The sequence below is a fragment of the Hemiscyllium ocellatum genome, chromosome 19 (genome assembly GCF_020745735.1).
Source record: "Hemiscyllium ocellatum isolate sHemOce1 chromosome 19, sHemOce1.pat.X.cur, whole genome shotgun sequence".
Classification (NCBI taxonomy): domain Eukaryota; kingdom Metazoa; phylum Chordata; class Chondrichthyes; order Orectolobiformes; family Hemiscylliidae; genus Hemiscyllium; species Hemiscyllium ocellatum.
Genome location: NC_083419.1, coordinates 69623750 through 69650223, shown reverse-complemented (window position 1 = coordinate 69650223; position 26474 = coordinate 69623750). Strand labels below are relative to the sequence as shown.

The 26474-nt window shown below is 48.2% G+C and overlaps 1 protein-coding gene across 1 annotated transcript in view; it reads right to left on the bottom strand.

The window, feature by feature from the left end:
* The window catches only part of LOC132825026 (F-actin-monooxygenase MICAL3-like), a 483930-nt gene that overhangs the window by 66252 nt on the left and 391204 nt on the right, over positions 1–26474 (bottom strand). Inside the window, exons 16-19 of the mRNA XM_060840028.1 lie at positions 22639–22746; positions 14874–14969; positions 2628–2817; positions 1013–1095 (exon numbers count right to left, since the gene is read on the bottom strand). Of these exons, the coding sequence (XP_060696011.1) occupies positions 1013–1095; positions 2628–2817; positions 14874–14969; positions 22639–22746 (477 nt within the window). The remainder of the gene's footprint in view (positions 1–1012; positions 1096–2627; positions 2818–14873; positions 14970–22638; positions 22747–26474) is intronic.

Below are 26474 nucleotides of genomic sequence, written 5' to 3'. Positions count from 1 at the left end.
TTTTCCTAGAGCTTTCAAATACTTGTGTTAAATATTCTCAATTTAAAAGAGTTTTCAAATAAACTCTTTAGGGATTTATTCAAACACTTCTGGTCTGGAACTATTAGGAATCATAGAAATACACATTTTTACAGCACTGAAAGAGGCCATTTCACCCATTGTGCCTGTACTGGCTCCTGAATGAGCTATCCAGCTAATCCCACTCTCCAGCCCTATTTCTGTAGTCCTCGAACTTCATCTCTCTCTCTCAATACCTACTGTCTCTCATAGGTGAATCATTGAGTCTATAATTACTCTCCATGTTTGTTCTACCAAAATTCAATCCTTCACATTTCTCTGCATTGAAATCATCTGCCATTTGGCCAACGTGTCAATGTCCCTCTGCTGTCATTCAGCATCATCTTCACAATTCATTATTTGACCTAGGCAGTGGCAAATTTGGAGATTCAGCCCTCAACACCCATCTCTAAATTGTTTACATAAATCAGAAAATTAAACTCCTTGCTCTAAGATAACGTATTTTTACTATCGTCTCCCTTTCTCGGGAGTCCAGTTTTACACTTGATCTTCATCCAAGGACTTTTGCAGAACTGCTCCAAACTGAAACTAAAATAAAAAAAACATTACTTTCAAATTCTAGGTGTTTCTCCTAATACTAAAAAAGAATCAAGTCCAGAGATTTCTCCCAGAAACCCTGATACCCAGTTGGTTACCTTGCTCATTTGTGTATGTATAGAACATACAGAGAACTTACTTCTAAAGCACATTGTTTGAAAAGAAATCACAATGGCTGCAGAAATACCTAGAAGTATTTCTAAGAATACCTTCACACACAAAGAAAAACCCACATGGCATGAATACTAAATTTAAAAATCCAAGTGTTTAAAAAATGATGCTTTTATATCTGTATAAAGGAATACTGCCTCAATGTTTGAAACTCAGTGGATGAACCCACTCACCCCAAACCCTTTCCCCCCTGTACACCACCAAGCTCCCTAATGTAGGATGATACCTGGGCTTGTGCTGGAGGAGTTGCTGATCGCTTTCTTGCCTCCCTCCCTGCCAGTCGATAATGAGGTTTACAGTAGAATTTTCCTGCAAAATAACAGCTTTGGTTAAACAAGAGCAAGAATTCACCAGAGAGTGGCCATGAACACTCACCCATATGGCATCCTGAAACAGTTATAGCAGAGGAACCAGGAAATATTCACTGCACTGTAACAACAACAGAGTAACTGCAAAACCATCAGCCCGTAGTAAGAAGCATCACCAACGGGGGAGTAACTGGGAAGCATTGATTGGGAAACATTTATTCCACAGGAATATGAAACATCAATTAAATAAAAGGTGGTTTGATGGGATGGGTTTAGGATGGGGGTATTGATGGGGGGGTTAGGATGGGTGTATTGATGGGATGGGTTTAGGATGGGGGGGGTTAGGATGGAGTATTGATGGGGGGTTAGGATGTGGGTATTGATTTGGTGTATTGATCGGATGGGTTTAGGATGGGGGGGTTAGGATGGGGGTATTGATGGGGGGGTTGACGGGATGGGAGTTGTGATGGAGTGGGTTTAAAATGGGGATTTTTGATGGGGAGATGTGATGGAGTGAGTTCAAAATAGTGGGGGTTTGATGGGGGGAGTTTAGGCTGGGGGGGTTGACGGGGTGAGGTTTAGGGTGGGGGGTTTGATGGGGTGAATTTAGGGTGAGGGGGTTGACGGGGTGAGTTTAGGATGAGGGGGTAGACGGGGTTGGTTTAAGCTGGGGGGTTTGATGGGGTGATTTTAGGATGGAGGAGTTTGATGGGGTGGGTTTAGGATGGGGGTTTTGATGGGGTGATTTTAGGATGGAGGGGTTTGATGGGGTGGGTTTAGGCTGGGGGGGTTGACGGGGTGAGTTTAGGATGGGGGGTTGATGGGGGAGTTGACAGGGTGGGTTTAGGCTGGGGGTGTTGATGGGGTGAGTTTAGGATGGGGGTGTGTGACAGGGTGAGTTTAGGATGGGGGGATTTGATGGGGAGAGTTTAGGATGGGGGTTTTAGGCTGGGGGTGTTGACGGGGTGAGTGTAGGGTGGGGGTCGTTTAGGCTGGGTGTGTGCGTGAGGGGGTTGACAGGGTGGGTTTAGGCTGGGGGTGTTGACGGGATGAGTTTAGAACAGGGGGATTTGATAGTGTGAGTTTAGGGTGGGGGGGGTTTTAGGCTGGGGGGGTTTGATGGGGTGAGTTTAGGATGGGTGTGTGTGACGGGGTGAGTTTAGGGTGGGGGGGGTTTAGGCTGGGGGGGTGACGGGGTGAGTTTAGGATGGGCGCGTTTTAATGGTGAGAGTTTCGGCTGAGGGGGTTTGATGGGGAGAGTTTAGGATGAGGGGGGTTTAGGCTGGGGGTGTTGACAGAGTGAGTATAGGATGAGGGGTTTGATGGGGTGAGTTTAGAGTGGGGGGGTTTGATGGGGTGGGTTTAGGCTGGGGTCTTTTTGATAGGGTGGTCTTAGGATGCGATTCTAAGATGGGGGGGGATGACGGGGTTAGGTTTGATACAGACGGAGTGAATTTCAAACGGTGATTTGGTTGTGGAGTGCTGTTTGGATGGACGGTGTGTATGGTGGTGTGTATGTGGATATGAGCTTACCATTTTCTGGATTATAGGCGTAACTGGCAAGTCGGAGTGTTACACCACAGTGCGCACATTTGAAGCAGCCACGGTGAAAGAACTTCCCTTCAGCACTCAGACGCTCCATCACGTAAACTCGCTTGCCACAAAAATAGCAAACGTCACTGCCTCCAAACTGTGAGGGGAACTCCTTCTTCTTCAACGATTGCTAAAAGGAGAGATTTTGTTACTGGAGTCATGGTCAGGCACACCTCAAGGTCGTTTTTATTGATTGCCCCCATACCCCCTTGCTATTTAGATCACCTCCTACATTAGGCCCCCATCCCTTCAACCATTGTCACAAATTCTCACACACTGCCTCCTGTTTTCTATGTGCCTGATAGAGTTGATAGCTGCCTCACATCTGGGTGAGGGTTCAATTCTCAATCCAGAGATTTGTGCCTAAAATCCAGCTTGAGGGAATGTGGCACTGTCAGAGGTGCTGTGTCTCTCTGGAGACATGAACCAGACACCTGTCTGCCCTCTCAGAGGATCACAAAAGGCAGTGTTCAAAACACAGGTATTCTGCCCATTGTCCCGCCTAATATTTATCCCTTAACCAATATCACAAAAACAATCATTTGTGCTGTTGGACAGAATTTGATGGAGTCTAAATTGGTTCCATGTTTCCGACATTACAAGGATGACAACGCTTTCAAAACGATCCCATTGGGCATGCAGCACTTTGAATCAGTGCTGTCTCTCCTGGATAGCACTGCAACTTCAAAGTCTCTTGTTCTCTAGTCTGGTTAGGAAGCAGTTACTGCAGACCTGGGGCTGTTTGCAAAGGACAGTTCCATTCTCAACAAGCTTTCTGGCAACCTCCAAAGTTTATCTTGGAGATTTGAGGGTTGTTTGTAAAAGAAGCAGGGAACAGTTGAACCAATCATGACATTGATTTGAAATGTTTGTGAAGAATCTATATTGATTGCAAGAATAGACCCCTAAGTCTGTAAATTAGCTCGCTGAGCTGGAAGGTTTGTTTTCAGACATTTCGTCACCGTGACTAGGTAACATCATTAGTGAGTGTCTCTGGTGAAGCGGGGGTGGTATGTCTTGCCTCTCTATAGGTCTTGGTTTCTTCAGGTGGGTGAGGTCATTTCCAATTTTTTTTTCTTTTCTTTTTGATGGAGTTCCGGTTGGAATGCCATGTCTCTAAGAATTTTCGTGCATGTCTTTGTTTCGTCTGTCTGACGAGGTGTGTGTTGTCCCAGTCAAAATGGTGTCCTACTTTGTCTGTATGTATAGAAACTAGTGATAGTGGGTCGTGACTTTTGGTGGCTAGTTGGAGTTCGTGTATCCTGGTGGCAAGTTTCCTGTTAGTTTGTCTGATGCAGTTTTTTTTAGCGTTCTTGCATGGTATCTTGTCAATGATGTTAGTAGTATCTAATGGATCCATTAGGTTCATTAGTCACTGTTTAGGTGTGTTGGTAGGTTTGTGGGCTACCATGAACCATACATACAGATAAAGCAGGACACCACTTTGACTGGGACAACACACAGCATCCTAGGACAAGCGAAACAAAGACACACAAGAGGATTCTTAGAGGCCTGGCATTCTAACCGGAACTCCCCATCTACCTTCCCTTGAGAAAAAAGAAACCAGAAATGACATCACCCACCTGAAGAAACCAAGACCTATAAATAGAGAGGCAGGACATATCACCGCCGGCTCACCAGAGACTCTCATGATGATGTTACCTAGTCACGGTGACAAAACGTATGAAAACAAACCTTCCAGCTCAGCGACATAACTTACAGACTTATAATCAACCTGAGCTACAAATCTTCTAAAAAAAATCACTAGAATGGATCCTATTTAGCCCATCCTTGACCCACTCCAATCCCATGCCCACCACTCAACCACAATAAAATTCAGAAGCAAAATCAAATGTTAGTCCTGTGAATTCACAAAATGTATCAATCATGTTAGTGATCACAACTTGCCAACTCTGTGACTGTAATGGCTGGTGTTTCTCAGTGTCAGCTGCAGTGCACGTACAGTATCCCAACAGGTGAAAGAGAACAATTCACTTCACTCTGAATTTGTATATAACTGCCTTATTTGGGAGGGAGGAGAACTAGACTGGCTAATTCTCAATGACTAGATCCCAGGTTACTGAAGGAGGTCCCAGTGGAGATAGTGGATATCCTTGCTCTGAACTTTCTGAGCTACCAGGAATGTACCATTCAGCTGGAGAATAAAAAAAAAATAGGCACCAGGAGATTTATTGAAGGAGAGACAAAGCAAATTTGTAAAAGGCAGATCGTGCTCAACTAATCAAAAAAACATTGATGAATGAAATAACAGAAGCTCGCTGAAGGGAAGGCTGAGGACAAAACTGAGATGGATTTTAAGCACTGTTCAACATTACCATAGAAAAAGGAATATAGCAGTCAGTGACAGCTTAGCCAAAACATTGGTTAAGGACAGAAAACAACAAATAACAAGGAATGATTATTTTTCAGGTTGTAACACAATATACAGGAATTAAGCTGGGTGTTTCAGCTCCTGTACTACCTGCACGTGTGTGTGTCTTAGTGACAGCTCCTGTATGGTCAGTGTATGTTTCAGTGACAGCTCCTGTACGGTCTGTGTGTGTTTCAGTGACAGCTCCTGTACGGTCTGTGTGTGTCTCAGTGACAGCTCCTGTACGGTCAGTGTGTGTCTCAGTGACAGCTCCTGTACGGTCTGTATGTGTCTCAGTGACAGCTCCTGTACGGTCTGTGTGTGTCTCAGTGACAGCTCCTGTACAGTCTGTGTGTCTCAGTGACAGCTCCTGTACGGTCTGTGTGTGTCTCAGTGACAGCTCTTGTACAGTCTGTGTGTCTCAGTGACAGCTCCTGTACGGTCTGTATGTGTCTCAGTGACAGCTCCTGTACGGTCAGTGTGTGTCTCAGTGACAGCTCCTGTACGGTCTGTGTGTGTCTCAGTGACAGCTCCTGTACGGTCTGTGTGTGTCTCAGTGACAGCTCCGGTGCGGTCTGTGTGTCTCAGTGACAGCTCCTGTACAGTCTGATTGTGTCTCAGTGACAGCTCCTGTACGGTCTGAGTGTGTCGCAGTGACAGCTCCTGTACGGTCTGTGTGTGTCTCAGTAACAGCTCCTGTACGGTCTGTGTGTGTCTCAGTGACAGCTCCTGTACGGCCTGTATGTGTCTCAGTGACAGCTCCTGTACAGTCTGTGTATCTCAGTGACAGCTCCGGTGCGGTCAGTGTGTGTCTCAGTGACAGCTCCTGTACGGTCAGTGTGTGTCTCAGTGACAGCTCCTGTACGGTCAGTGTGTGTCTCAGTGACAGCTCCTGTACGGTCAGTGTGTGTCGCAGTGACAGCTCCTGTACGGTCAGTGTGTGTCTCAGTGACAGCTCCTGTACGGTCTGTGTGTGTCTCAGTGACAGCTCCGGTGCGGTCTGTGTGTGTCTCAGTGACAGCTCCGGTGCGGTCTGTGTGTCTCAGTGACAGCTCCTGTACAGTCTGATTGTGTCTCAGTGACAGCTCCTGTACGGTCTGTGTGTGTCGCAGTGACAGCTCCTGTACGGTCTGTGTGTGTCTCAGTAACAGCTCCTGTACGGTCTGTGTGTGTCTCAGTGACAGCTCCTGTACGGCCTGTATGTGTCTCAGTGACAGCTCCTGTACAGTCTGTGTATCTCAGTGACAGCTCCGGTGCGGTCAGTGTGTGTCTCAGTGACAGCTCCTGTACGGTCAGTGTGTGTCTCAGTGACAGCTCCTGTACGGTCAGTGTGTGTCGCAGTGACAGCTCCTGTACGGTCAGTGTGTGTCTCAGTGACAGCTCCCGTACGGTCTGTTTGTGTCTCAGTGACAGCTCCTGTACGGTCTGTGTGTGTCTCAGTAACAGCTCCTGTACGGTCTGTGTGTGTCTCAGAGACAGCTCCTGTACGGTCTGTGCGTGTCTCAGAGACAGCTCCTGTACGGTCTGTGCGTGTCTCAGTGACAGCTCCCGTACGGTCTGTGTGTGTCTCAGAGACAGCTCCTGTACGGTCTGTGTGTGTCTCAGTGACAGCTCCCGCACGGTGTGTGTGTGTGTCTCAGTGACAGCTTCCGTACGGCCTGTATGTGTCTCAGTGACAACTCCTGTACGGTCTGTGTGTGTCGCAGTGACAGCTCCCGTACGGTCAGTGTGTGTCTCAGTGACAGCTCCTGTAAGGTCTGTGTGTGTCTCAGTGACAGCTCCTGTACGGTCTGTGTGTGTCTCAGTGACAGCTCCCGCACGGTGTGTGTGTGTCTCAGTGACAGCTTCCGTACGGTCTGTGTGTGTCTCAGTGACAGCTCCCGTACGGTCTGTGTGCGTCTCAGTGACAGCTCCCGTACGGTCTGTGTGTGTCTCAGTGACAGCTCCTGTACGGTCTGTGTGTGTCTCAGTGACAGCTCCTGCAAGGCCTGTATGTGTCTCAGTGACAGCTCCTGTACGGTCTGTTTGTGTCTCAGTGACAGCTCCTGTACGGTCTGTGTGTGTCTCAGTGACAGCTCCCGTACGGTCTGTGTGTGTCTCAGTGACAGCTCTCGTACGGTCTGTGCGTCTCAGAGACAGCTCCTGTACGGTCTGTGTGTGTCTCAGTGACAGCTCCCGCACGGTGTGTGTGTGTCTCAGTGACAGCTTCCGTACGGTCTGTATGTATCTCAGTGACAGCTCCCGTACGGTCTGTTTGTGTCGCAGTGACAGCTCCTGTACGGTCTGTGTGTGTCTCAGTGACAGCTCCCGTACGGTCTGTGTGTGTCTCAGTGACAGCTCCTGTACGGTCTGTGTGTGTCGCAGTGACAGCTCCCGTACGGTCTGTGTGTGTCTCAGTGACAGCTCCTGCAAGGCCTGTATGTGTCTCAGTGACAGCTCCTGTACGGTCTGTTTGTGTCTCAGTGACAGCTCCTGTAAGGTCTGTGTGTGTCTCAGTGACAGTTCCTGTACGGTCTATATGTGTCTCAGTGACAGCTCCTGTACAGTCTGTGTGTGTCTCAGTGACAGCTCCCGTACGGTCTGTGTGTGTCTCAGTGACAGCTCTTGTACGGTCTGTGTGTGTCTCAGTGACAGCTCCCGTACGATGTGTGTGCGTCTCAGTGACAGCTCCCGTACGGTCTGTATGTGTCTCAGTGACAGCTCCCGTATGGTCTGTGTGTGTCGCAGTGACAGCTCCCGTACGGTCTGTGTGTGTCGCAGTGACAGCTCCTGCAAGGCCTGTATGTGTCTCAGTGACAGCTCCTGTACGGTCTGTTTGTGTCTCAGTGACAGCTCCTGTACGGTCTGTGTGTGTCTCAGTGACAGCTCCCGTACGGTCTGTGTGTGTCTCAGTGACGGCTCTCGTACGGTCTGTGCGTCTCAGAGACAGCTCCTGTACGGTCTGTGTGTGTCTCAGTGACAGCTCCCGCACGGTGTGTGTGTGTCTCAGTGACAGCTTCCGTACGGTCTGTATGTATCTCAGTGACAGCTCCCGTACGGTCTGTTTGTGTCGCAGTGACAGCTCCTGTACGGTCTGTTTGTGTCTCAGTGACAGCTCCTGTACGGTCTGTGTGTGTCTCAGTGACAGCTCCCGTACGGTCTGTGTGTGTCTCAGTGACAGCTCTCGTACGGTCTGTGCGTCTCAGAGACAGCTCCTGTACGGTCTGTGTGTGTCTCAGTGACAGCTCCCGCACGGTGTGTGTGTGTCTCAGTGACAGCTTCCGTATGGTCTGTGTGTGTCGCAGTGACAGCTCCCGTACGGTCTGTGTGTGTCGCAGTGACAGCTCCTGCAAGGCCTGTATGTGTCTCAGTGACAGCTCCTGTACGGTCTGTGTGTGTCTCAGTGACAGCTCCCGTACGGTCTGTGTGTGTCTCAGTGACGGCTCTCGTACGTTCTGTGCGTCTCAGAGACAGCTCCTGTACGGTCTGTGTGTGTCTCAGTGACAGCTCCCGCACGGTGTGTGTGTGTCTCAGTGACAGCTTCCGTACGGTCTGTATGTATCTCAGTGACAGCTCCCGTACGGTCTGTTTGTGTCGCAGTGACAGCTCCTGTACGGTCTGTTTGTGTCTCAGTGACAGCTCCTGTACGGTCTGTGTGTGTCTCAGTGACAGCTCCCGTACGGTCTGTGTGTGTCTCAGTGACAGCTCTCGTACGGTCTGTGCGTCTCAGAGACAGCTCCTGTACGGTCTGTGTGTGTCTCAGTGACAGCTCCCGCACGGTGTGTGTGTGTCTCAGTGACAGCTTCCGTACGGTCTGTATGTATCTCAGTGACAGCTCCCGTACGGTCTGTTTGTGTCGCAGTGACAGCTCCTGTACGGTCTGTGTGTGTCTCAGTGACAGCTCCCGTACGGTCTGTGTGTGACTCAGTGACAGCTCCTGTATGGTCTGTGTGTGTCGCAGTGACAGCTCCCGTACGGTCTGTGTGTGTCTCAGTGACAGCTCCTGCAAGGCCTGTATGTGTCTCAGTGACAGCTCCTGTACGGTCTGTTTGTGTCTCAGTGACAGCTCCTGTAAGGTCTGTGTGTGTCTCAGTGACAGTTCCTGTACGGTCTATATGTGTCTCAGTGACAGCTCCTGTACAGTCTGTGTGTGTCTCAGTGACAGCTCCCGTACGGTCTGTGTGTGTCTCAGTGACAGCTCTTGTACGGTCTGTGTGTGTCTCAGTGACAGCTCCCGTACGATGTGTGTGTGTCTCAGTGACAGCTCCCGTACGGTCTGTATGTGTCTCAGTGACAGCTCCCGTATGGTCTGTGTGTGTCGCAGTGACAGCTCCCGTACGGTCTGTGTGTGTCGCAGTGACAGCTCCTGCAAGGCCTGTATGTGTCTCAGTGACAGCTCCTGTACGGTCTGTTTGTGTCTCAGTGACAGCTCCTGTACGGTCTGTGTGTGTCTCAGTGACAGCTCCCGTACGGTCTGTGTGTGTCTCAGTGACGGCTCTCGTACGGTCTGTGCGTCTCAGAGACAGCTCCTGTACGGTCTGTGTGTGTCTCAGTGACAGCTCCCGCACGGTGTGTGTGTGTCTCAGTGACAGCTTCCGTACGGCTCCCGTACGGTCTGTGTGTGTCGCAGTGACAGCTCCTGTACGGTCTGTGTGTGTCTCAGTGACAGCTCCCGTACAGTCTGTGTGTGTCTCAGTGACAGCTCTTGTACGGTCTGTGTGTGTCTCAGTGACAGCTCCCGTACGATGTGTGTGTGTCTCAGTGACAGCTCCCGTACGGTCTGTGTGGGTCTCAGTGACAGCTCCCGTATGGTCTGTGTGTGTCGCAGTGACAGCTCCTGTACGGTCAGTGTGTGTCTCAGTGACAGCTCCTGTTCAGTCTGTATGTGTCTCAGTGACAGCTCCTGTATGGTCAGTGTGTGTCTCAGTGACAGCTCCTGTACGGTCTGTGTGTGTCTCAGTGACAGCTCCTGTAAGGCCTGTATGTGTCTCAGTGACAGCTCCTGTACAGTCTGTGTATCTCAGTGACAGCTCCGGTACGGTCTGTGTGTGTCTCAGTGACAGCTCCTGTACGGTCTGTTTGTGTCTCAGTGACAGCTCCTGTACGGTCTGTGTGTGTCTCAGTGACAGCTCCTGTACGGTCTGTGTGTGTCTCAGTGACAGCTCCCGCACGGTGTGTGTGTGTCTCAGTGACAGCTTCCGTACGGTCTGTGTGTGTCTCAGTGACAGCTCCTGTACGGTCTGTATGTGTCTCAGTGACAGCTCCTGTACGGTCAGTGTGTGTCTCAGTGACAGCTCTCGTACGGTCTGTGTGTCTCAGAGACAGCTCCTGTACGGTCTGTGTGTGTCTCAGTGACAGCTCCCGCACAGTGTGTGTGTGTCTCAGTGACAGCTTCCGTACGGTCTGTATGTATCTCAGTGACAGCTCCCGTACGGTCTGTGTGTGTCGCAGTGACAGCTCCTGTACGGTCTGTGTGTGTCTCAGTGACAGCTCCTGTATGGTCAGTGTGTGTCTCAGTGACAGCTCCTGTAAGGTCTGTGTGTGTCTCAGTGACAGCTCCTGTACGATGTGTGTGTGTCTCAGTGACAGCTCTTGTACGGTCTGTGTGTGTCTCAGTGACAGCTCCTGTACGATGTGTGTGTGTCTCAGTGACAGTTCCTGTACGGTCTATATGTGTCTCAGTGACAGCTCCTGTACAGTCTGTGTGTGTCTCAGTGACAGCTCCCGTACGGTCTGTGTGTGTCTCAGTGACAGCTCCTGTACGATGTGTGTGTGTCTCAGTGACAGTTCCTGTACGGTCTATATGTGTCTCAGTGACAGCTCCTGTACAGTCTGTGTGTGTCTCAGTGACAGCTCCCGTACGGTCTGTGTGTGTCTCAGTGACAGCTCTTGTACGGTCTGTGTGTGTCTCAGTGACAGCTCCTGTAAGGTGTGTGTGTGTCTCAGTGACAGTGGCTGTGTTGTCAATATGTGTCAGCTCCATGTGTTTCTCACTGTCAGGTTCCACATATGTACAGAACACTGCAGGATGTTTTGCAAGGATGTTTAGATGTAGAAGTTATGCCCTTAGTACTTGATAGAAGGCCACTCAGAAAAGGGGAGTAGAAAGCAGAAACATTTTGAAACCTGAGGAAGCGTTACTCAATAGCAGGAAGATAAGTTGTGAGGCTATATAACAGGCAGGGTCAACCAAATAGGGAGTCAAATAAACAGCACAACAGCGTGTGTGATACACAACTCCCACAACACAACAGTGAGCGTGATACACAACATCCCACACCACAACACCGAGTGTGATACACAACTTGCATAACACAACACAACAGCGAGTGTGATACAGGACTTGCATAACACAACAGCGAGTGTGATACATAACTCGCATAACACAACAGCGAGTGTGATACACAACTCCCACAACACAACAGTGAGTGTAATACATGATTGCCACAACAGGCATGTCAGGATATGAGGGGCAGGAATAGTTTAGGAATACAATGTAGGGAGCTATAAAAGAATCAGATATACTTTCATTTTGTGACGTTACAGCTAACAGCTCAGTGGAACTTAACCAGACATTGCTTCCTCATACATTGCAAAGCGTTTGTGGAGAGAGACTAGGTTCATGATTGCAATGGGTTCATATGTAGAGGATTGGCGCACTTTCCACAGACATCCCATCAAACTTTCCCAGGATAAAGGACCCCTTGGGGCTAGACGCAGGGTAGATCACCTGCTACTCTTTTGCGCTGAAAGTAAAGTTCTCTCCACTCTTTCAAATGGAAAATAAAGTTCCCTCTACTCTTAGCTCTCTCTACACTTCTAAACTGCAACTTGACACTGTCCTCATCAAACAATCCCAGGACAGGTACAGCACAGGGTAAAGCTCATCATAAAGCTGAATGCAGTCCATGTCTATTATGCATCACTCTGTTGACACAAAACACAGAGATTAGCTGTGACAGAACCGATTAGAATGGAGTTATTGTTGTTAATATTCCACCTTCTGAGACTTGACTCAGTCCTGATTAATGCCTGAACGAAGCCTAAACCAAGCCTGGTGGATAGAAGATTGTGTTAAGAGGAGACGTGAACTGGGGTCAGAAATCACCAACATCAGCCAGAGTTACACACATGAAGCTTGCAACACCATGCTGTGATGTCACCTGTGTGCAATGAGATGACCCAGGAAGAGGCCAAGGAAGCATTATTACTGTCTTGGGACAAGCTCGCAATGGCAGCACATCTCTTCGCTTGATTTGGAAATACAGGGAGAGAAAGAAAACATTACAGTTTGTAGAATCCAGACAATCACAGCTTTTCAGTACAATTATTGGTCATTTCCTCCGTTCCAGGACGTCAGTCCTCTGAAAGTTAATACTTTATTTTTTCACCCAGAATCCCTTAACGTTGTCACCGTCAAACACTCATCCAGGTCATGAACAGCATGAGGTTAGATACAGAGTAAAGATCACTCTGCACTGTCCCTATCGAACACTCACAAGGCAGATAGAATGCAATTCTGTCAAATTTGGATAGTATTGTCATGCAGCAACTCTGCCTGAAACCTAATGAAAGCACAGACTTATTATGATATGAAGTACATTGAAGACCCAACCTTTGAAAGAAAGGCTGATTTGTAGCAATCAAAAACCCAATGACTAAGTTTGCAAATGACACCAAATTGGGGTTGTACTCAACACTACTCCCTGCCTCATTCTTGATGAAGGGCTTTTGCCCGAGATGTCAACTTTCCTGCTCCTCGGATGCTGCCTGACCTGCTGTGCTTTTCCAGCACCACTCTAATCTAAACTCTGATCTCCAGCATCTGCGGTCCTCACTTTTGCCTTATTCACACAACGTCAACAATTTCCAAAAGAAGTTCAACACAGACAAATGTCAGGTGATGGAGTATGGTGGACAGAATAGTGAGGTCATGTGATACCTGGGCTGTGCATCTGGTTGCACTGAAGGAAGGAAGTGACCTCGAAGTACAAATATGCCAAATACCAAATGCCATGCCATTGATCAAGAAGATCATAAGGATGATACAAAGTAAGCAGCAGGTTTTCATTGTACAGGACAACGTTCTGCAAATAGGCAAGTTCTGCTAAAGCAATACTGCACGCTGCTCAGATGACTCAGAGTACTGTGGTAGTTCTGGCTGCCTTGTTATATAAAAGGACATCAAGGCACTGGAGAGGGTGCAGAGAAAGCAGCAGCACTGCTGTCTCACATGATCAGGGACCCTGGTTCGATTCCAGCTTCGGTGACTGACTGCGTGGGTTTTGCACATTCTCCCCGTATCTGCGCGGGTTTCCTCTCAGTGCTCTGGTTTCCTGCCACAATCTAAAGATGTGTAGGTGAGGTGAATTGGCTGTGCTAAATTACCCCATAGTGTTCAGGGGTGTGTAGGTTAGGTGCATTAATCGGGGGAAATGCGGAGTGGTAGGATAGGGTGAGGGAATTGGTCTGGGTGGGATACTCTTCAGAGGGTCCGTGTGGACTTGCTGGGACAAATGGCCTGTTTCCTCACTGTAGGGATTCTATGATTCAAAGATTAACAAGGATAACCCAGAAATATTTGAAAAATACTGACAATCTGGTCTCTCCTGATTTGAAAACGGAAGGCCCACGTTAGGGAGTTAACACACGGCTTTAAATTGACGAAAGGTTTTGATGGAGTGGATACAGAGAGAGTATTTCCTCTCGTGGGGAACAGTACGACGAGGAGCCATTAATATAAGATAACTACCAAGAAATCCATTCGGCAATTCTGAAGGAATGACTCTTCCCAAAGAATGTGGAAGTCATTCCCCCAAGGACTGGTTGAATTGAATTGGGCCGAAGGTCCTGTCCCTGGTTGGCCCAATCAAAGACAGGACCTTTGGCCCATTGATCGGAGAAAGTCAGCCCAATGAATCAGAGACCACAAATGAGGATCAGGTGAAATTGACAAGCTGTTTATTACAGACAATATTGCTGGAAGAGAAATGGACTAGGCTAACACAGAGCTGACAGTCTGTACAGGCAGATCAAGGGGTCTCTTCCCCAAGGAGTGGGCACAGGCAGTTTTTATCGGGGTACAGTGATATGGTGTGAATTAAAGAACAATCGAGTAAAACACAATTAATGGGAGGACAAGCAGCCGTCCGGGAGCAGCAATCAGTCTGTGACTGAGTCGGGAGATTCCGATCCTCTGTCAGAGGGTAGGTGTTAATGTCTCTCAGCCACGCATCAACAGGGGTCCATTGTGGTTAGGCCACAAGTGAGGTACCTTGGTGCCTTTCAGTCTGAGCACCCTTTGCGGATTCCAGTATGTGTGAGGAATGAGGCTGCCCTTAGGGCTTTGGGAGCAGTTGTGCTTATTGAGCGCTAGGAAGTCTATTGTCAGGCTGTCTCGGGAAGTGTATTCCTCAGTCTGGAAGGGGCTTGAGTCATCTCCTGTCTCCTGCCTTGTCTTAGTTAGCCTGTTTGATCAAGGCTGAGGTAACTCTGGGTAGTTTCTGTTGTAGCTTAGGCAGACATGGCTCCTTATGCTCTTTGTGGCTATGCTGTGGGTGGAGAGGGAAGGGGATTTTCTCCTACACCAGTACACTCCTCTGTTTACCTGTTTCTTGTTCATGCATTGTTTTATATTCAGATGAACTGCTTGCACTCTCATTATTATGTACCTCATCAAAATGGAGCTTGCCAGAAAAATGCTTGCAAACACCCTGTCCACCCAGAGATGACCCAATGGTCTGAGGGTGAGCAATAGCTGCAAAAGCACCACTGCAGGATTAAATCGGAATGGTATACATAGGCTCTGCAGTAGGGAGTCATAAACAGATATTTACCTGTTTCCACTGAGGCCCAGCACTGAGTTGTGAGATCTCTCCTGGTCTGCTGTAAGGCTGTTGGTCAGGATACTCATCCTCAAAGAGACTTGGTCGCTGTCAGTAAGGAAGGATGGTGTTTAGTTGGGGGATGGTGGGGAGCAAAAGCAAGAACCCATGACAAGCAAAATAACACAAGAGAGAAGGGAACATTACAACCTGTTTAACTATGTCACATGCTGGTTTGAATGCAATGTGATTTGGGGTTCGGTAGAAGTCTTGTCAATACAATATCACTGGCACCCAATCAACAAACACAATCAAGGGATAAAGGTATACTGCACGTCACCACTGCTAGGCAGCTCCAGCACCTTGACTCTATCATTCCACCATAATCCTGAGGGCAGTTACACAGTGCTGTGGAGGAATGGGATTTCTAAGTGCTGTGCACAGCAGGGAGGTACACAGTGCATTGGAGAGGAAGAGAGTTACCTATTAGAACGCAGGGAAGAGAACTATTCAGTACAGTGTGGTGTAGTGGCTCAGTGGTTAGCACTGCTCTCTTACACCACCAGGGACCTAGATTTGATTCCTTGGGTGACTGTCTGCACATCCTCCCTGTTTCTGCGTGGGTTTCCTCCAGGTGTTCCGGTTCCCTCAACCGGTCCAAAGATGTGCAGGTTAGATAGTTTGGCCATGCGAAATTGCTGTGTCTAGAGATGTGCAGGCTACGTGGATTGGCCATGAGAGTTGCAGGGTTACAGGGATAGGGAAGGGGGCTGGCACTGGGTCTGAGTGGGATGCTCTTTGGAAGGTTGGTATGGACATGATGGGCTGAATGGTCTGCTTCCACATTGTTGGGATTCTATGATAAAGACAGTGCAGTGCAGAGTGGTGTGTTACACAGTACAGCGACTTGAAAGAAGTTCTGGGATTTACATATTAATGATGTTCTCTTGCTATAAATTCAGTGTCTTATGATCTTACCTCACGAGCGACCTGATGAAGGAGTGTCACTCTGAAAGCGAGTACTTCCACATAAACCTGTTGGACTATAACCTGGTGTGTGATTTTTAACTTTCTACACTCCAGTCCAACACCGGCACCTCCACATCAATGTACAGTGAAGGGGAGGGTGATTTACCCAGTGCGATGGGGGCAAGTACGTTACTTAGTGCTGTGGATGGGAGCGTGATAACCAATGTAGTAAAGGTAGGGAGCCACCGAGTGCAGTGGAAGGGTGTGGGCAAGTTACCCAGTGCAGCAGAGAAGTCGGAGTTACTCAGGATAGTGCAGGAGAGTGTGTTACCCCGTGCTGTGGAAGGGAAGGACTTACCCGGTGTGGCAGAGGGGAGTGTGGAAAGCATTTAGAGTGAAGGGCAGGGAGGAGTTATTCAATGTTGGGGGGGGGGGTGGGGGGGAGGCGCACTACCCAGTAAAGTGGAGATGAGAGCATTCCCCAGTGCAGTGGGGTCGGGGGAGAGCACATTCCCCAGTTGAGCGGGGTCGGGGGAGAGCACATTCCCCAGTGCAGTGGGGTCGGGGGAGAGCACGTTCCCCAGTGCGGTGGAGGGGAGGGAGTTACCCAGTGCAGTGGGGTCAGGGGAGAGCACGTTCCCCAGTGCGGTGGAGGGGAGGGAGTTACCCAGTGCAGTGGGGTCAGGGGAGAGCACGTTCCCCAGTGCGGTGGAGGGGAGGGAGTTACCCAGTGCAGTGGGGTCAGGGGAGAGCACGTTCCCCAGTGCGGTGGAGGGGAGGGAGTTACCCAGTGCAGTGGGGTCAGGGGAGAGCACGTTCCCCAGTGCGGTGGAGGGGAGGGAGTTACCCAGTGCAGTGGGGTCAGGGGAGAGCACGTTCCCCAGTGCAGTGGGGTCAGGGGAGAGCACGTTCCCCAGTGCGGTGGAGGGGAGGGAGTTACCCAGTGCAGTGGGGTCAGGGGAGAGCACGTTCCCCAGTGCAGTGGGGTCAGGGGAGAGCACGTTCCCCAGTGCAGTGGGGTCAGGGGAGAGCACGTTCCCCAGTGCGGTGGAGGGGAGGGAGTTACCCAGTGCAGTGGGGTCAGGGGAGAGCACGTTCCCCAGTGCGGTGGAGGGGAGGGAGATACCCAGTGCCGTGGAGGGGATAGTGACACCAAATTAAGCCTGCCCCATAACCTAGCAAATCCTTCCTCTGCAATTCTTTTTTGGCAGCTGCTATTGGGTCAGTTTGCACCTATATTTTCAAGCAGCACATTCCAGATCTGACACTCACCGCCTGAAAACATTTTCATCATCTGTTCCCAGTTCTTTGACTCTCGTGACCCAGTCCTTCTGCCACTTTCTGCTTAATTACCTGATTAAAACTCTTCTGAATTTCTCATTCTTCAACTGAACCTTCCCTTAACCTTCTTTGTTACAAGGAAAACAATTCTACATCTCCAGTCACTCCACACACATTACAGGGGTTAAGGTGCAGAAGGAGGCCGTTCGGCCCACTGTGTCTGCACTGGCCCTTCAAATATACATCATTACTGAACTGAAGTTATAACAGGACTCATCCCTAATACCACTGTCTTTGTACTTTTGAGAGTTCTGCTCAGGCCAAGCAAATATTTCATAAAGGCTTAGCACAGCTTTCTTGTCTTTGCACTTCATGACTAAATAAATAATGCAAAGGAATCCTTTGTAATTGCCTCAGAACTTGTCATAGAGTCATAGAGATGTACAGCATGAAAACAGACCCTTCAGTCCAACCTGTCCATGCCGACCAGATATCCCAACCCAATCTAGTCCTACCTGCCAACATGCCTCTTAAATGTTGCAGTTGTACCAGCCTCCACCACATCCTCTGGCAGCTCATTCCATACACATACCACCCCTCTGCGTAAAAAAGTTGCCCCTTGGGTCTCTCTTATATCTTTTCCCTCTCACCTTAAACCTATGCCCTCTAGTTCTGGACTCCCCGACCCCAGGAAGAACACTTTGTTTATTTACCCTATCCATGCCCCTCATGATTTTGTAAACCTCTATAAAGTCACCCCTAGGCCTCCGACACTCCAGAGAAAACAGCCCCAGCATGTTCAGCGTCTCCCTATAGCACAAATCCTCCAACCCTGGCAACACCCTTGTAAATCTTTTCTGAACCCTTTCAAGTTTCACAACATCTTTCTGATAGGAAGGAGACTAGAACTGCACGCAATATTCCAACAGTGGTCTAACCAATGTCCTGTACAGTCGCAACATGACATCCCAACTCCTGTACTCAATACTCTGACCAATAAAGGAAAGCATACCAAACGCCTTCTTCATTATCCTATCTACCTGCGACTCCACTTTCAAGGAGCTATGAATCTGCACTCCAAGGTGTCTTTGTTCAGCAACCCTCCCTAGGACCTTACCATTAAGTGTATAAGTCCTGCTAAGATTTGCTTTCCCAAAATGCAGCACCTTGCATTTATTTGAATTAAACTCCATCTGCCACTTCTCAGCCCATTGGCCCATCTGGTCCAGATCCTGTTGTAATCTGAAGTAACCCACTTCGCTGTCCACTACACCTCCAATTTTGGTGTCATCTGCACACTTACTAAATGTACCTCTTATGCTCGCATCCAAATCATTTATGTAAATGACAAAAAGTAGAGGACCCAGCACCAATCCTTGTGGCACTCCACTGGCGACAGGCCTCCAGTCTGAAAAACAACCCTCCACTACCAACCTCTGTCTTCTACCTTTGAGCCAGTTCTGTATCCAAATGGCTAGTTCTCCCTGTATTCCATGAGATCTAACCTTGCTAATCAGTCTCACATGGGGGAACCTTGTCGAACGCCTTGCTGAAGTCCATATAGATCACATCCACTGCTCTGCCCTCATCAATCCTCTTTGTTACTTCTTCAAAAAACTCAATCAAGTATGTGAGACATGATTTCCCACGCACAAAGCCATGTTGACTATCCCAAATTAGTCCTTGCCTTTCCAAATACATGTATGTCCTGTCCCTCAGGATTCCCTCCAACAACTTGCCCACCACCGACGTCAGGCTCACCGGTCTATAGTTCCCTGGCTTGTCTTTACCGCCCTTCTTAAACAGTGGCACCACGTTAGCCAACCTCCAGTCTTCCAGCACCTCACCTGTGACAATCGATGATACAAATATCTCAGCAAGAGGCCCAGCAATCACTTCTCTAGCTTCCCACAGAGTTCATGGGTACACCTGATCAGGTCCTGGGGATTTATCCACCTTTACCTGTTTCAAGACATCCAGTACTTCCTCCTCTGTAATCTGGACATTTTGCAACATGTCACCATCTACTTCCCTACAGTCTATATCTTCCATATCCTTTTCCACAGTAAATACTGATGCAAAACATTCATTTAGTATCTCCCCCATTTTCTGCGGCTCCACACAAAGGCCACCTTGCTGATCTTTAAGGGGCCCCATTCTCTCCCTAGTTACTCTTTTGTCCTTAATAGATTTGTAAAAACCATTTGGGTTCTCCTTAATTCTATTTGCCAAAGCTATCTCATGTCCCCTTTTTGACCTCCTGATTTCCCTCTTAAGTATACTCCTACTTTGTTTATAATCTTCTAAGGATTCACTCAATCGATCCTGTCTATACCTGAGACGTGCTTCCTTCTTTTTCTTAACCAAACCCTCAATTTCTTTAGTTATCCAGCATTCCCTATACCTACCAGCCTTCCCTTTTACCCTGACAGGAATATACTTTCTCTGGATTCTTGTTATCTCATTTCTGAAGGCTTCCCATTTTCCAGCTGTCCCTTTACCTGCGAACATCTGCCTCCAATCAGCTTTTGAAAGTTCTTGCCTAATACTGCAAAAATTGGCCTTTCTCGAATTTAGAATTTCAATTTTTAGATCTGGTCTATCCTTTTCCATCATTATTTTAAAACTAATAGAATTATGGTCACTGGCCTCAAAGTGCTCCCCCACAGACACCTCAGTCACCTGCCCTGCCTTCCTTCCCAAGAGTAGGTCAAGTATTGCACCTTCTCTAGTAGGTACATCCACATACTGGATCTGAAAATTGTCTTGTAAGCACTTAAGAAATTCCTCTCCATCTAAACCTTTAACACTATGGCAGTTCCAGTCGATGTTTGGAAAGTTAAAATCCACTCCCCTACCATAACCACCCTATTATTCTTACAGATAGCTGAGATCTCCTTACAAGTTTGTTTCTCAATTTCCCTCTGACTATTAGGGGGTCTATAATACAATCCCAATAAGGTTATTATCCCTTTCTTGTTCCTCAGTTCCACCCAAATATCTTCCCTGGATGTATTTCCAGGAATATCCTCCCTCAGCACAGCTGTAATGCTATCCCTTATCAAAAATGCCACTCCCCCTCCTCTCTTGCCTCCCCTTCTATCCTTCCTGTAGCATGTGTATCCTGGAACATTAAGCTGTCAGTCCTGCCCATCTCTGAGCCATGTTTCTGTAATTGCTATTATATCTCAGTCCCATGTTCCTAACCATGCCCTGAGTTCATCTGCCTTCCCTGTTAGGCCCCTTGCCTTGAAATAAATGCAGTTTGATTTATGAGTCCTACCTTGTCCCTGCCTACCCTGACTGTTTGACTCACTTCTGTTCTCAACTGTACCAGTCTCAGATTGATCTCTTTCCTCACTATCTCCCTGGCTCCCACCCCCCCAACCTTACTAGTTTAAATCCTCCCGAGCAGTTCTAAGCAAATTTCCCTGCCAGTATATTAGTCCCCTTCCAATTTAGGTGCAATCCGTCCTTCTTGTACAGGTCACTTCTACCCCAAAAGAGATTCCAATGATCCAAAAACGTGAATCCTTCTCCCATACACCAGCTCCTCAGCCATGCATTCATCTGCTCTATCCTTCTATTCCTGCCCTCACTAGCTCATAGCACCGGGAGTAATCTCGAGGACCTCCTTTTAAAATTTCTGCCTAACTCTCTGTAATCTCCCTTCTGAATCTCAACCTTTTCCCTTCCTATGTCGTTGGTTCCAATGTGGACAATGACCTCTTGCTGGCCCCTCCCCCCCGTGAGAACATTCTGCACCCTCTCTGAGACATCCTTGATCCCGGCACCAGGGAAACAACCTGCTACAATTAAAAATTATAAGATAGACAATCTCTGTATTCCCATTTCCTGATTGAGATTTTTCACCTCCTGTCCTTGCCCTGAAAAGCAGTTGCTCGTGTGGCATTTTATTAAAAGCTTTCTGCAACTGAATGAGCGACAAAGCCACAAAGATTCTCACTGTTAATCTGTCAAATCTTCATAGAGTCACCATGGAGACAGACCATTTGGCCTGAATTGGTCCATGCCAATCAAAATGACCATTAACACTGATCCTATTTCCCTGCACTTTAATCTTCCTTCTAATCCTTTCCAATCCATGTATTTGTCCAAATGACTTGTCAATGTCGTTAATGTACCTGCATCAACAATTTCCACCAGCAGCTCACACCATAATACCATATTGTGGGTGGCACGGTGGCACAGTGGTTAGCACTGCTGCCTCACAGCGCCAGAGACCCGGGTTCAATTCCCGCCTCAGACGACTGACTGTGTGGAGTTTGCACATTCTCCCCGTGTCTGCGTGGGTTTCCTCCGGGTGCTCCGGTTTCCTCCCACAAAGATGTGCGGGTCAGGTGAATTGGCCACGCTAAATTGCCCGTAGTGTTAGGTAAGGGGCAAACGTAGGGGTATGGGTGGGTTTCGCTTCGGCGGGTCGGTGTGGACTTGTTGGGCCGAAGGGCCTGTTTCCACACTGTAAGTAATCTAATATGCGTACCACCCTCCGTGTAAAAATGTTGCCCCTCAGGTTCCCTTTTATTCTTTCCCCTCTAACCCTAAATTGATGCCCTCTATAGTCCTCAATTCCCCAGCCCTGGCAAAAAAAACTGAGTGCATTCACCCTATCCATGCCTCTCATGATTTTATACACTTTCTATAAGATCCCCCCTCAGTCTTCTATGCTCTACAGAACAAGGTCCTAACTTGTCCATCCCCTCTTTATAACTCAAGTCCCTTGAGTCCTGGCAACATTCCTGTAAATTTCTTCTGCACTCTTTCCAGTTTATTAACTTTCTTCCTATAGCAGGGTGGCCAAAACTGAACACAATACTCCAAGTGTGGCCTCACCAACATCCTGTTGCAACTGCAAGATAACTTCCCAACCTCTATACTCAGTGCCCTGACTGATGAAGGCCAGTGTGCCAAAAGCCTTCTTCACTGCCCTGTCTTCCTGTGACTCCCTTTTCAGTGAACCATGAACCTTAACTGCAAGGTCCCTCTGTTCCACTACACTCCTTAAGGCCCTACCACTCACCATGAAACTCCTACCTTGATTTGACTCTCCAAAATGCAAGACCTCACACTTATTTATATTAAACTCCATTTCCCATTTCTCTGCCCACTTCCCCAGCTGATCAAAGTCCTGCTGCAATATCTGATAACCTTCCTCACTGTCCACGATGAGACAGAATTTCTAAATATCAGTACGAAGATTAGAGGCATTGAATCTACTCAACCCCTGTGGTACAGATTGTTCATTCCAATTATGATCCAACCATTGAGGTAACCCCAATGGATTATGGAAGAAAAGATATATTGAACAGAAACTGGGAGCAGACAGGGTGGCAGGCTTCAATGTCACCCCAGTGTATGTGTGTGCATACACACAGACACGTGCATACACACACTTTCTATCAGTCAGCACCAGTGTAACCCCAGAAAACACACACATTTCACATTTCCCTTTCATCATCACGATCCCTCTATTTTCCCATGCCAAACCCCAACTCCAACAACTTACTTGTCTCTTCAGTCCATGTGATGGTCCTGGGTTAATAATATCGGACTTGGCCAGGAACTGATTCGCGATGGATTTGACGCTGCCCTTCTGGTAGGGGTCCCGTTCATCCTGGAATTCAATACAAGGTTAGAGTCAGACTGACTTCCTGCAAGTCTCAACATCACATATCAGCTAGCACTTAGTCCTGATGAAGGGCTTTTGCCCAAAATGTCGATTCTCCTGCTCCTTGGATGCTGCCTGACCTGCTGTGCTTTTCCAGCACCACTCTGATCTTGATTCTAATCTCCAGCATCTGCAGTCCTCACCTTTGCCTGGGGTTAGGACTTAGGTTACCAGCAATGTAACTGCCACTTTCGTTTTCTGTTTTACCTTCTCATGTGTGATCATTACAATTCGACAGGCCAGTGATGTATCTCAGATATATGTGGTTTAGTGGTTGTGGAAACTTTCCATTTTGTGAAACCCGTCATTAGTTAGCAATAAAGCAGGTATGGGCAGCCTATCAGAGAGGCTCCTGGTCAAAAAGACAGCTTCTGTAAAACAGCCATTGCCATTACGGCACACTTGAGAGCACAAGGATGGTTTTCAATATTAAATTTCATTTGCACATAAAGTTTCACTTTATTCAGCTATGCCTCATTGGTATTTGTTGAGACTAGTCAGAGAGCTGGTTACAGTGTGGGTCAGGGACATTTTCTTCATTAGCGAAAAAACAATGTTACGATTTTTTGTTCTCTCTATTATATTCATCGCTCTGTGGGACAGTCTCACCTGTTTATTGTAAAGGACACTGTCTGAGGTCACATGCATCAGAATAACTGAAATGTTGTGCATTAACTCAAAGCCCAGGGAAGACTGTCAGCTCATACTCTTGAGATGGATCCATATTTGGAGAGTCCAGACTCTGGCCTTGAGACACCACTTTTTCCTCCCCTGACTGGCTATTCCCACCAAGACAGCAGGATTTTTCCACCTCACTCCTCCATGTCCCCAACCTGTCCTCTGAGTTGCCCAGGATACCAGACCTTCTATCATCTCCCTCGTCAGGTCCACACCCCCCACCAACCCAACCTCCACTCCCGGCACCTTCCCCTGCAACCGCAAGAAATGCAAAACTTGCGCCCACACCGCGCCCCCTTACTTCTGTCCAAGGCCCTAAGGGATCCTTCCATATCCGCCACAAGTTCACCTGTACCTCCACACACATCATCTATTGCATCCGCTGCACCCGATGTGGCCTCCTCTATATTGGGGAGACAGGCCGCCTACTTGCAGAACGTTTCAGAGAACACCTCTGGGACACCCAGACCAATCAACCCAACTACCCCGTGGCTCAACACTTTAACTCCCCCTCCCACTCCACCAAGGACATGCAGGTCCTTGGACTCCTCCATCGCCAGAACATAACAACACGACGGTGGGAGGAAGAGCGCCTCATCTTCCGCCTAGGAACCCTCCAAACACAAGGGATGAACTCAGATTTCTCCAGTTTCCTCATTTCCCCTCCCCCCACCTTGTCTCAGTCCCAACCCTCAAACTCAGTACCACCTTCCTAACCTGCAATCTTCTTCCTGACCTCTCCGCCCCCACCCCACTCCGGCCTATCACCCTCACCTTGACCTCCCTCCACCTATCACATCTCCATCGCCCCTCCCCCAAGTCCCTCCTCCCTACCTTTTATCTTAGCCTGCTGGACACACTTTCCTCATTCCTGATGAAGGGCTTATGCCCGAAACGTTGAATCTCCTGTTCCTTGGATGCTGCCTGACCTGCTGCGCTTTTCCAGCAACACATTTTCAGCTCCGATCTCCAGCATCTGCAGTCCTCACTTTCTCCTCTTCTATCATCCCCCTCACCCATCCTTACAACCATCTGCCTACTACGTCCATGCAAGCAGCCATTGCCCTGCTCCCATCCCTTGGGCTGTCAAATCCAACAAGGATCTGTTACAGAGATGACTGGTGCGCTGAGAGTTTTGAGATAAGAAGTTAGGTGAACGAAGGAGGAGAAGATCAGCCCCTTATTTTCCCTGATTGGTCATTACTTCTGCTCTTTAAACTAAAAGTAAGATCGTCAGGAAATTGGAGTAAAAGGGTAAAGAGGCACTTTGTGTTACCCCAGCAGCACACTGTACCAATGTCAGAGGGAGGATGGATCTGGTGAGGACCAGCTGAGCAGAGCAATAGGACAATTCGAAAAGGAGCAGTCCAGTATTACATTGACTTCAACCAGAAGCAGAGTCCCTGAGGAGATATCAGGATTCAAAGCACACACTGGACAAGTGGAAGCTGCTGGGGGAAATTGAAGACTGCAGATGTGGGAGATCAGAGTCATAAAGATGTACAGCATGGAAACAGACCCTTCGGTCCAACCCAATCTAGTCCCACCTGCCAGCACCAGGCCCATATCCCTGCAAACCCTTCCTACTCATATATCCATCCAAATGCCTCTTAAATGTTGCAATTGTACTAGCCTCCACCGCTTCCTCTGGCAGCTCATTCCATACACATCCCACCCTCTGTGTGAAAAAGTTGCCCCGTAGGTCTATTTTATATCATTCCCCTCTCACCCTAAACCTATGCCCTCTAGTTCTGAACTCCCCCAGCCCTTCCCCTTTGTCTGTGAATCCTATCCATGCCTCTCATAATTTTGTAAACTGCTATAAGGTCACCTCTCAGCCTCTGATGCTCCAGGGAAAACAGCCCCAGCCTGTTCATCCTCTCCCTATAGCTCAAACCCTCCAACCCTGGCAACATCCTTGCAAATCTTCTCTGAACCCTTTCAAGTTTCATAACATCTTTTTGATAGGAAGGAGACCAGAATTGCACGCAATATTCCAGCAGTAGCCTAACCAATGTCCTGTACAGCCGCAACATAGCCTCCCAACTCCTGTATTCAGAACTCTGACCAATAAACGAAAGCATACCAAACGCCGCCTTCACTATCCTATCTGCCTGCGACTTCACTTTCAAGGAGCTGTGAACCTGCATTCCAAGGTGTCTTTGATCAGGAACACTCCCTAGGACCTTACCATCAAGTGTATAAGTGTAAACCTGCTAAGATTTGCTTTCCCAAAATGCAGCACCTCGCATTTATCTAAATTAACCTCCATCTGCCACTTCTCAGCCCATTGGCCCATCTGGTCAAGGTCCTGTTGTAATCTGTGGTAACCCTCTTCGCTGTTCACTACACCTCCAATTAAGTCAAGATTGGAATGGTGATGGAAATGAACAGGTCAGGCAGCATCTGAGGAGCAGGAAAATCGACGTTTCGGGCAAGCTGCTGTTTGGGTGAGTATAGGCAGTGAATATTAATACTACTATTCGAGTTGTAAGGTCTTTGTTTATTCTGCTTTAATTGGGTCAAGGGGCAAAGAGGCTGGATATATTTCCGGTATGTGTGCAGGAAGTGGGTTTTGGAGCTGGAACAGCAGCTGGAGACACCGTGGAGCTGAGAGAATCACGGATACCACAGGCAGAGAGGTGGTCACACTGCAGGCCACATCTGCAACAGAACGAAAGGGAAATGAGTGACCACTAGGCAGAGAAAGAAAACTAGTCAGGCAGTACAGGAAACCTCTGCAGCTATTCCCCAACCAAACTGGGGAGATTGCTTTGGGTAAATGGTCTCTCAGGGGAAAGCAGCAACAATTAAATTCACTACATCCCAGTTGGTTCTTCTGCACAGGATAGGAGAAGAAAATGCGGAAATACAAAAGGGAATAAATGCTGCCAGACCTGCTGAGATTTTCCAGCAATTTCTGATTTTGCTCTAGAAGGCACGTTGCTTCACTTGTGCTCAGGTTAAGGATGTTTCAGAGCAAATACAGGACACTC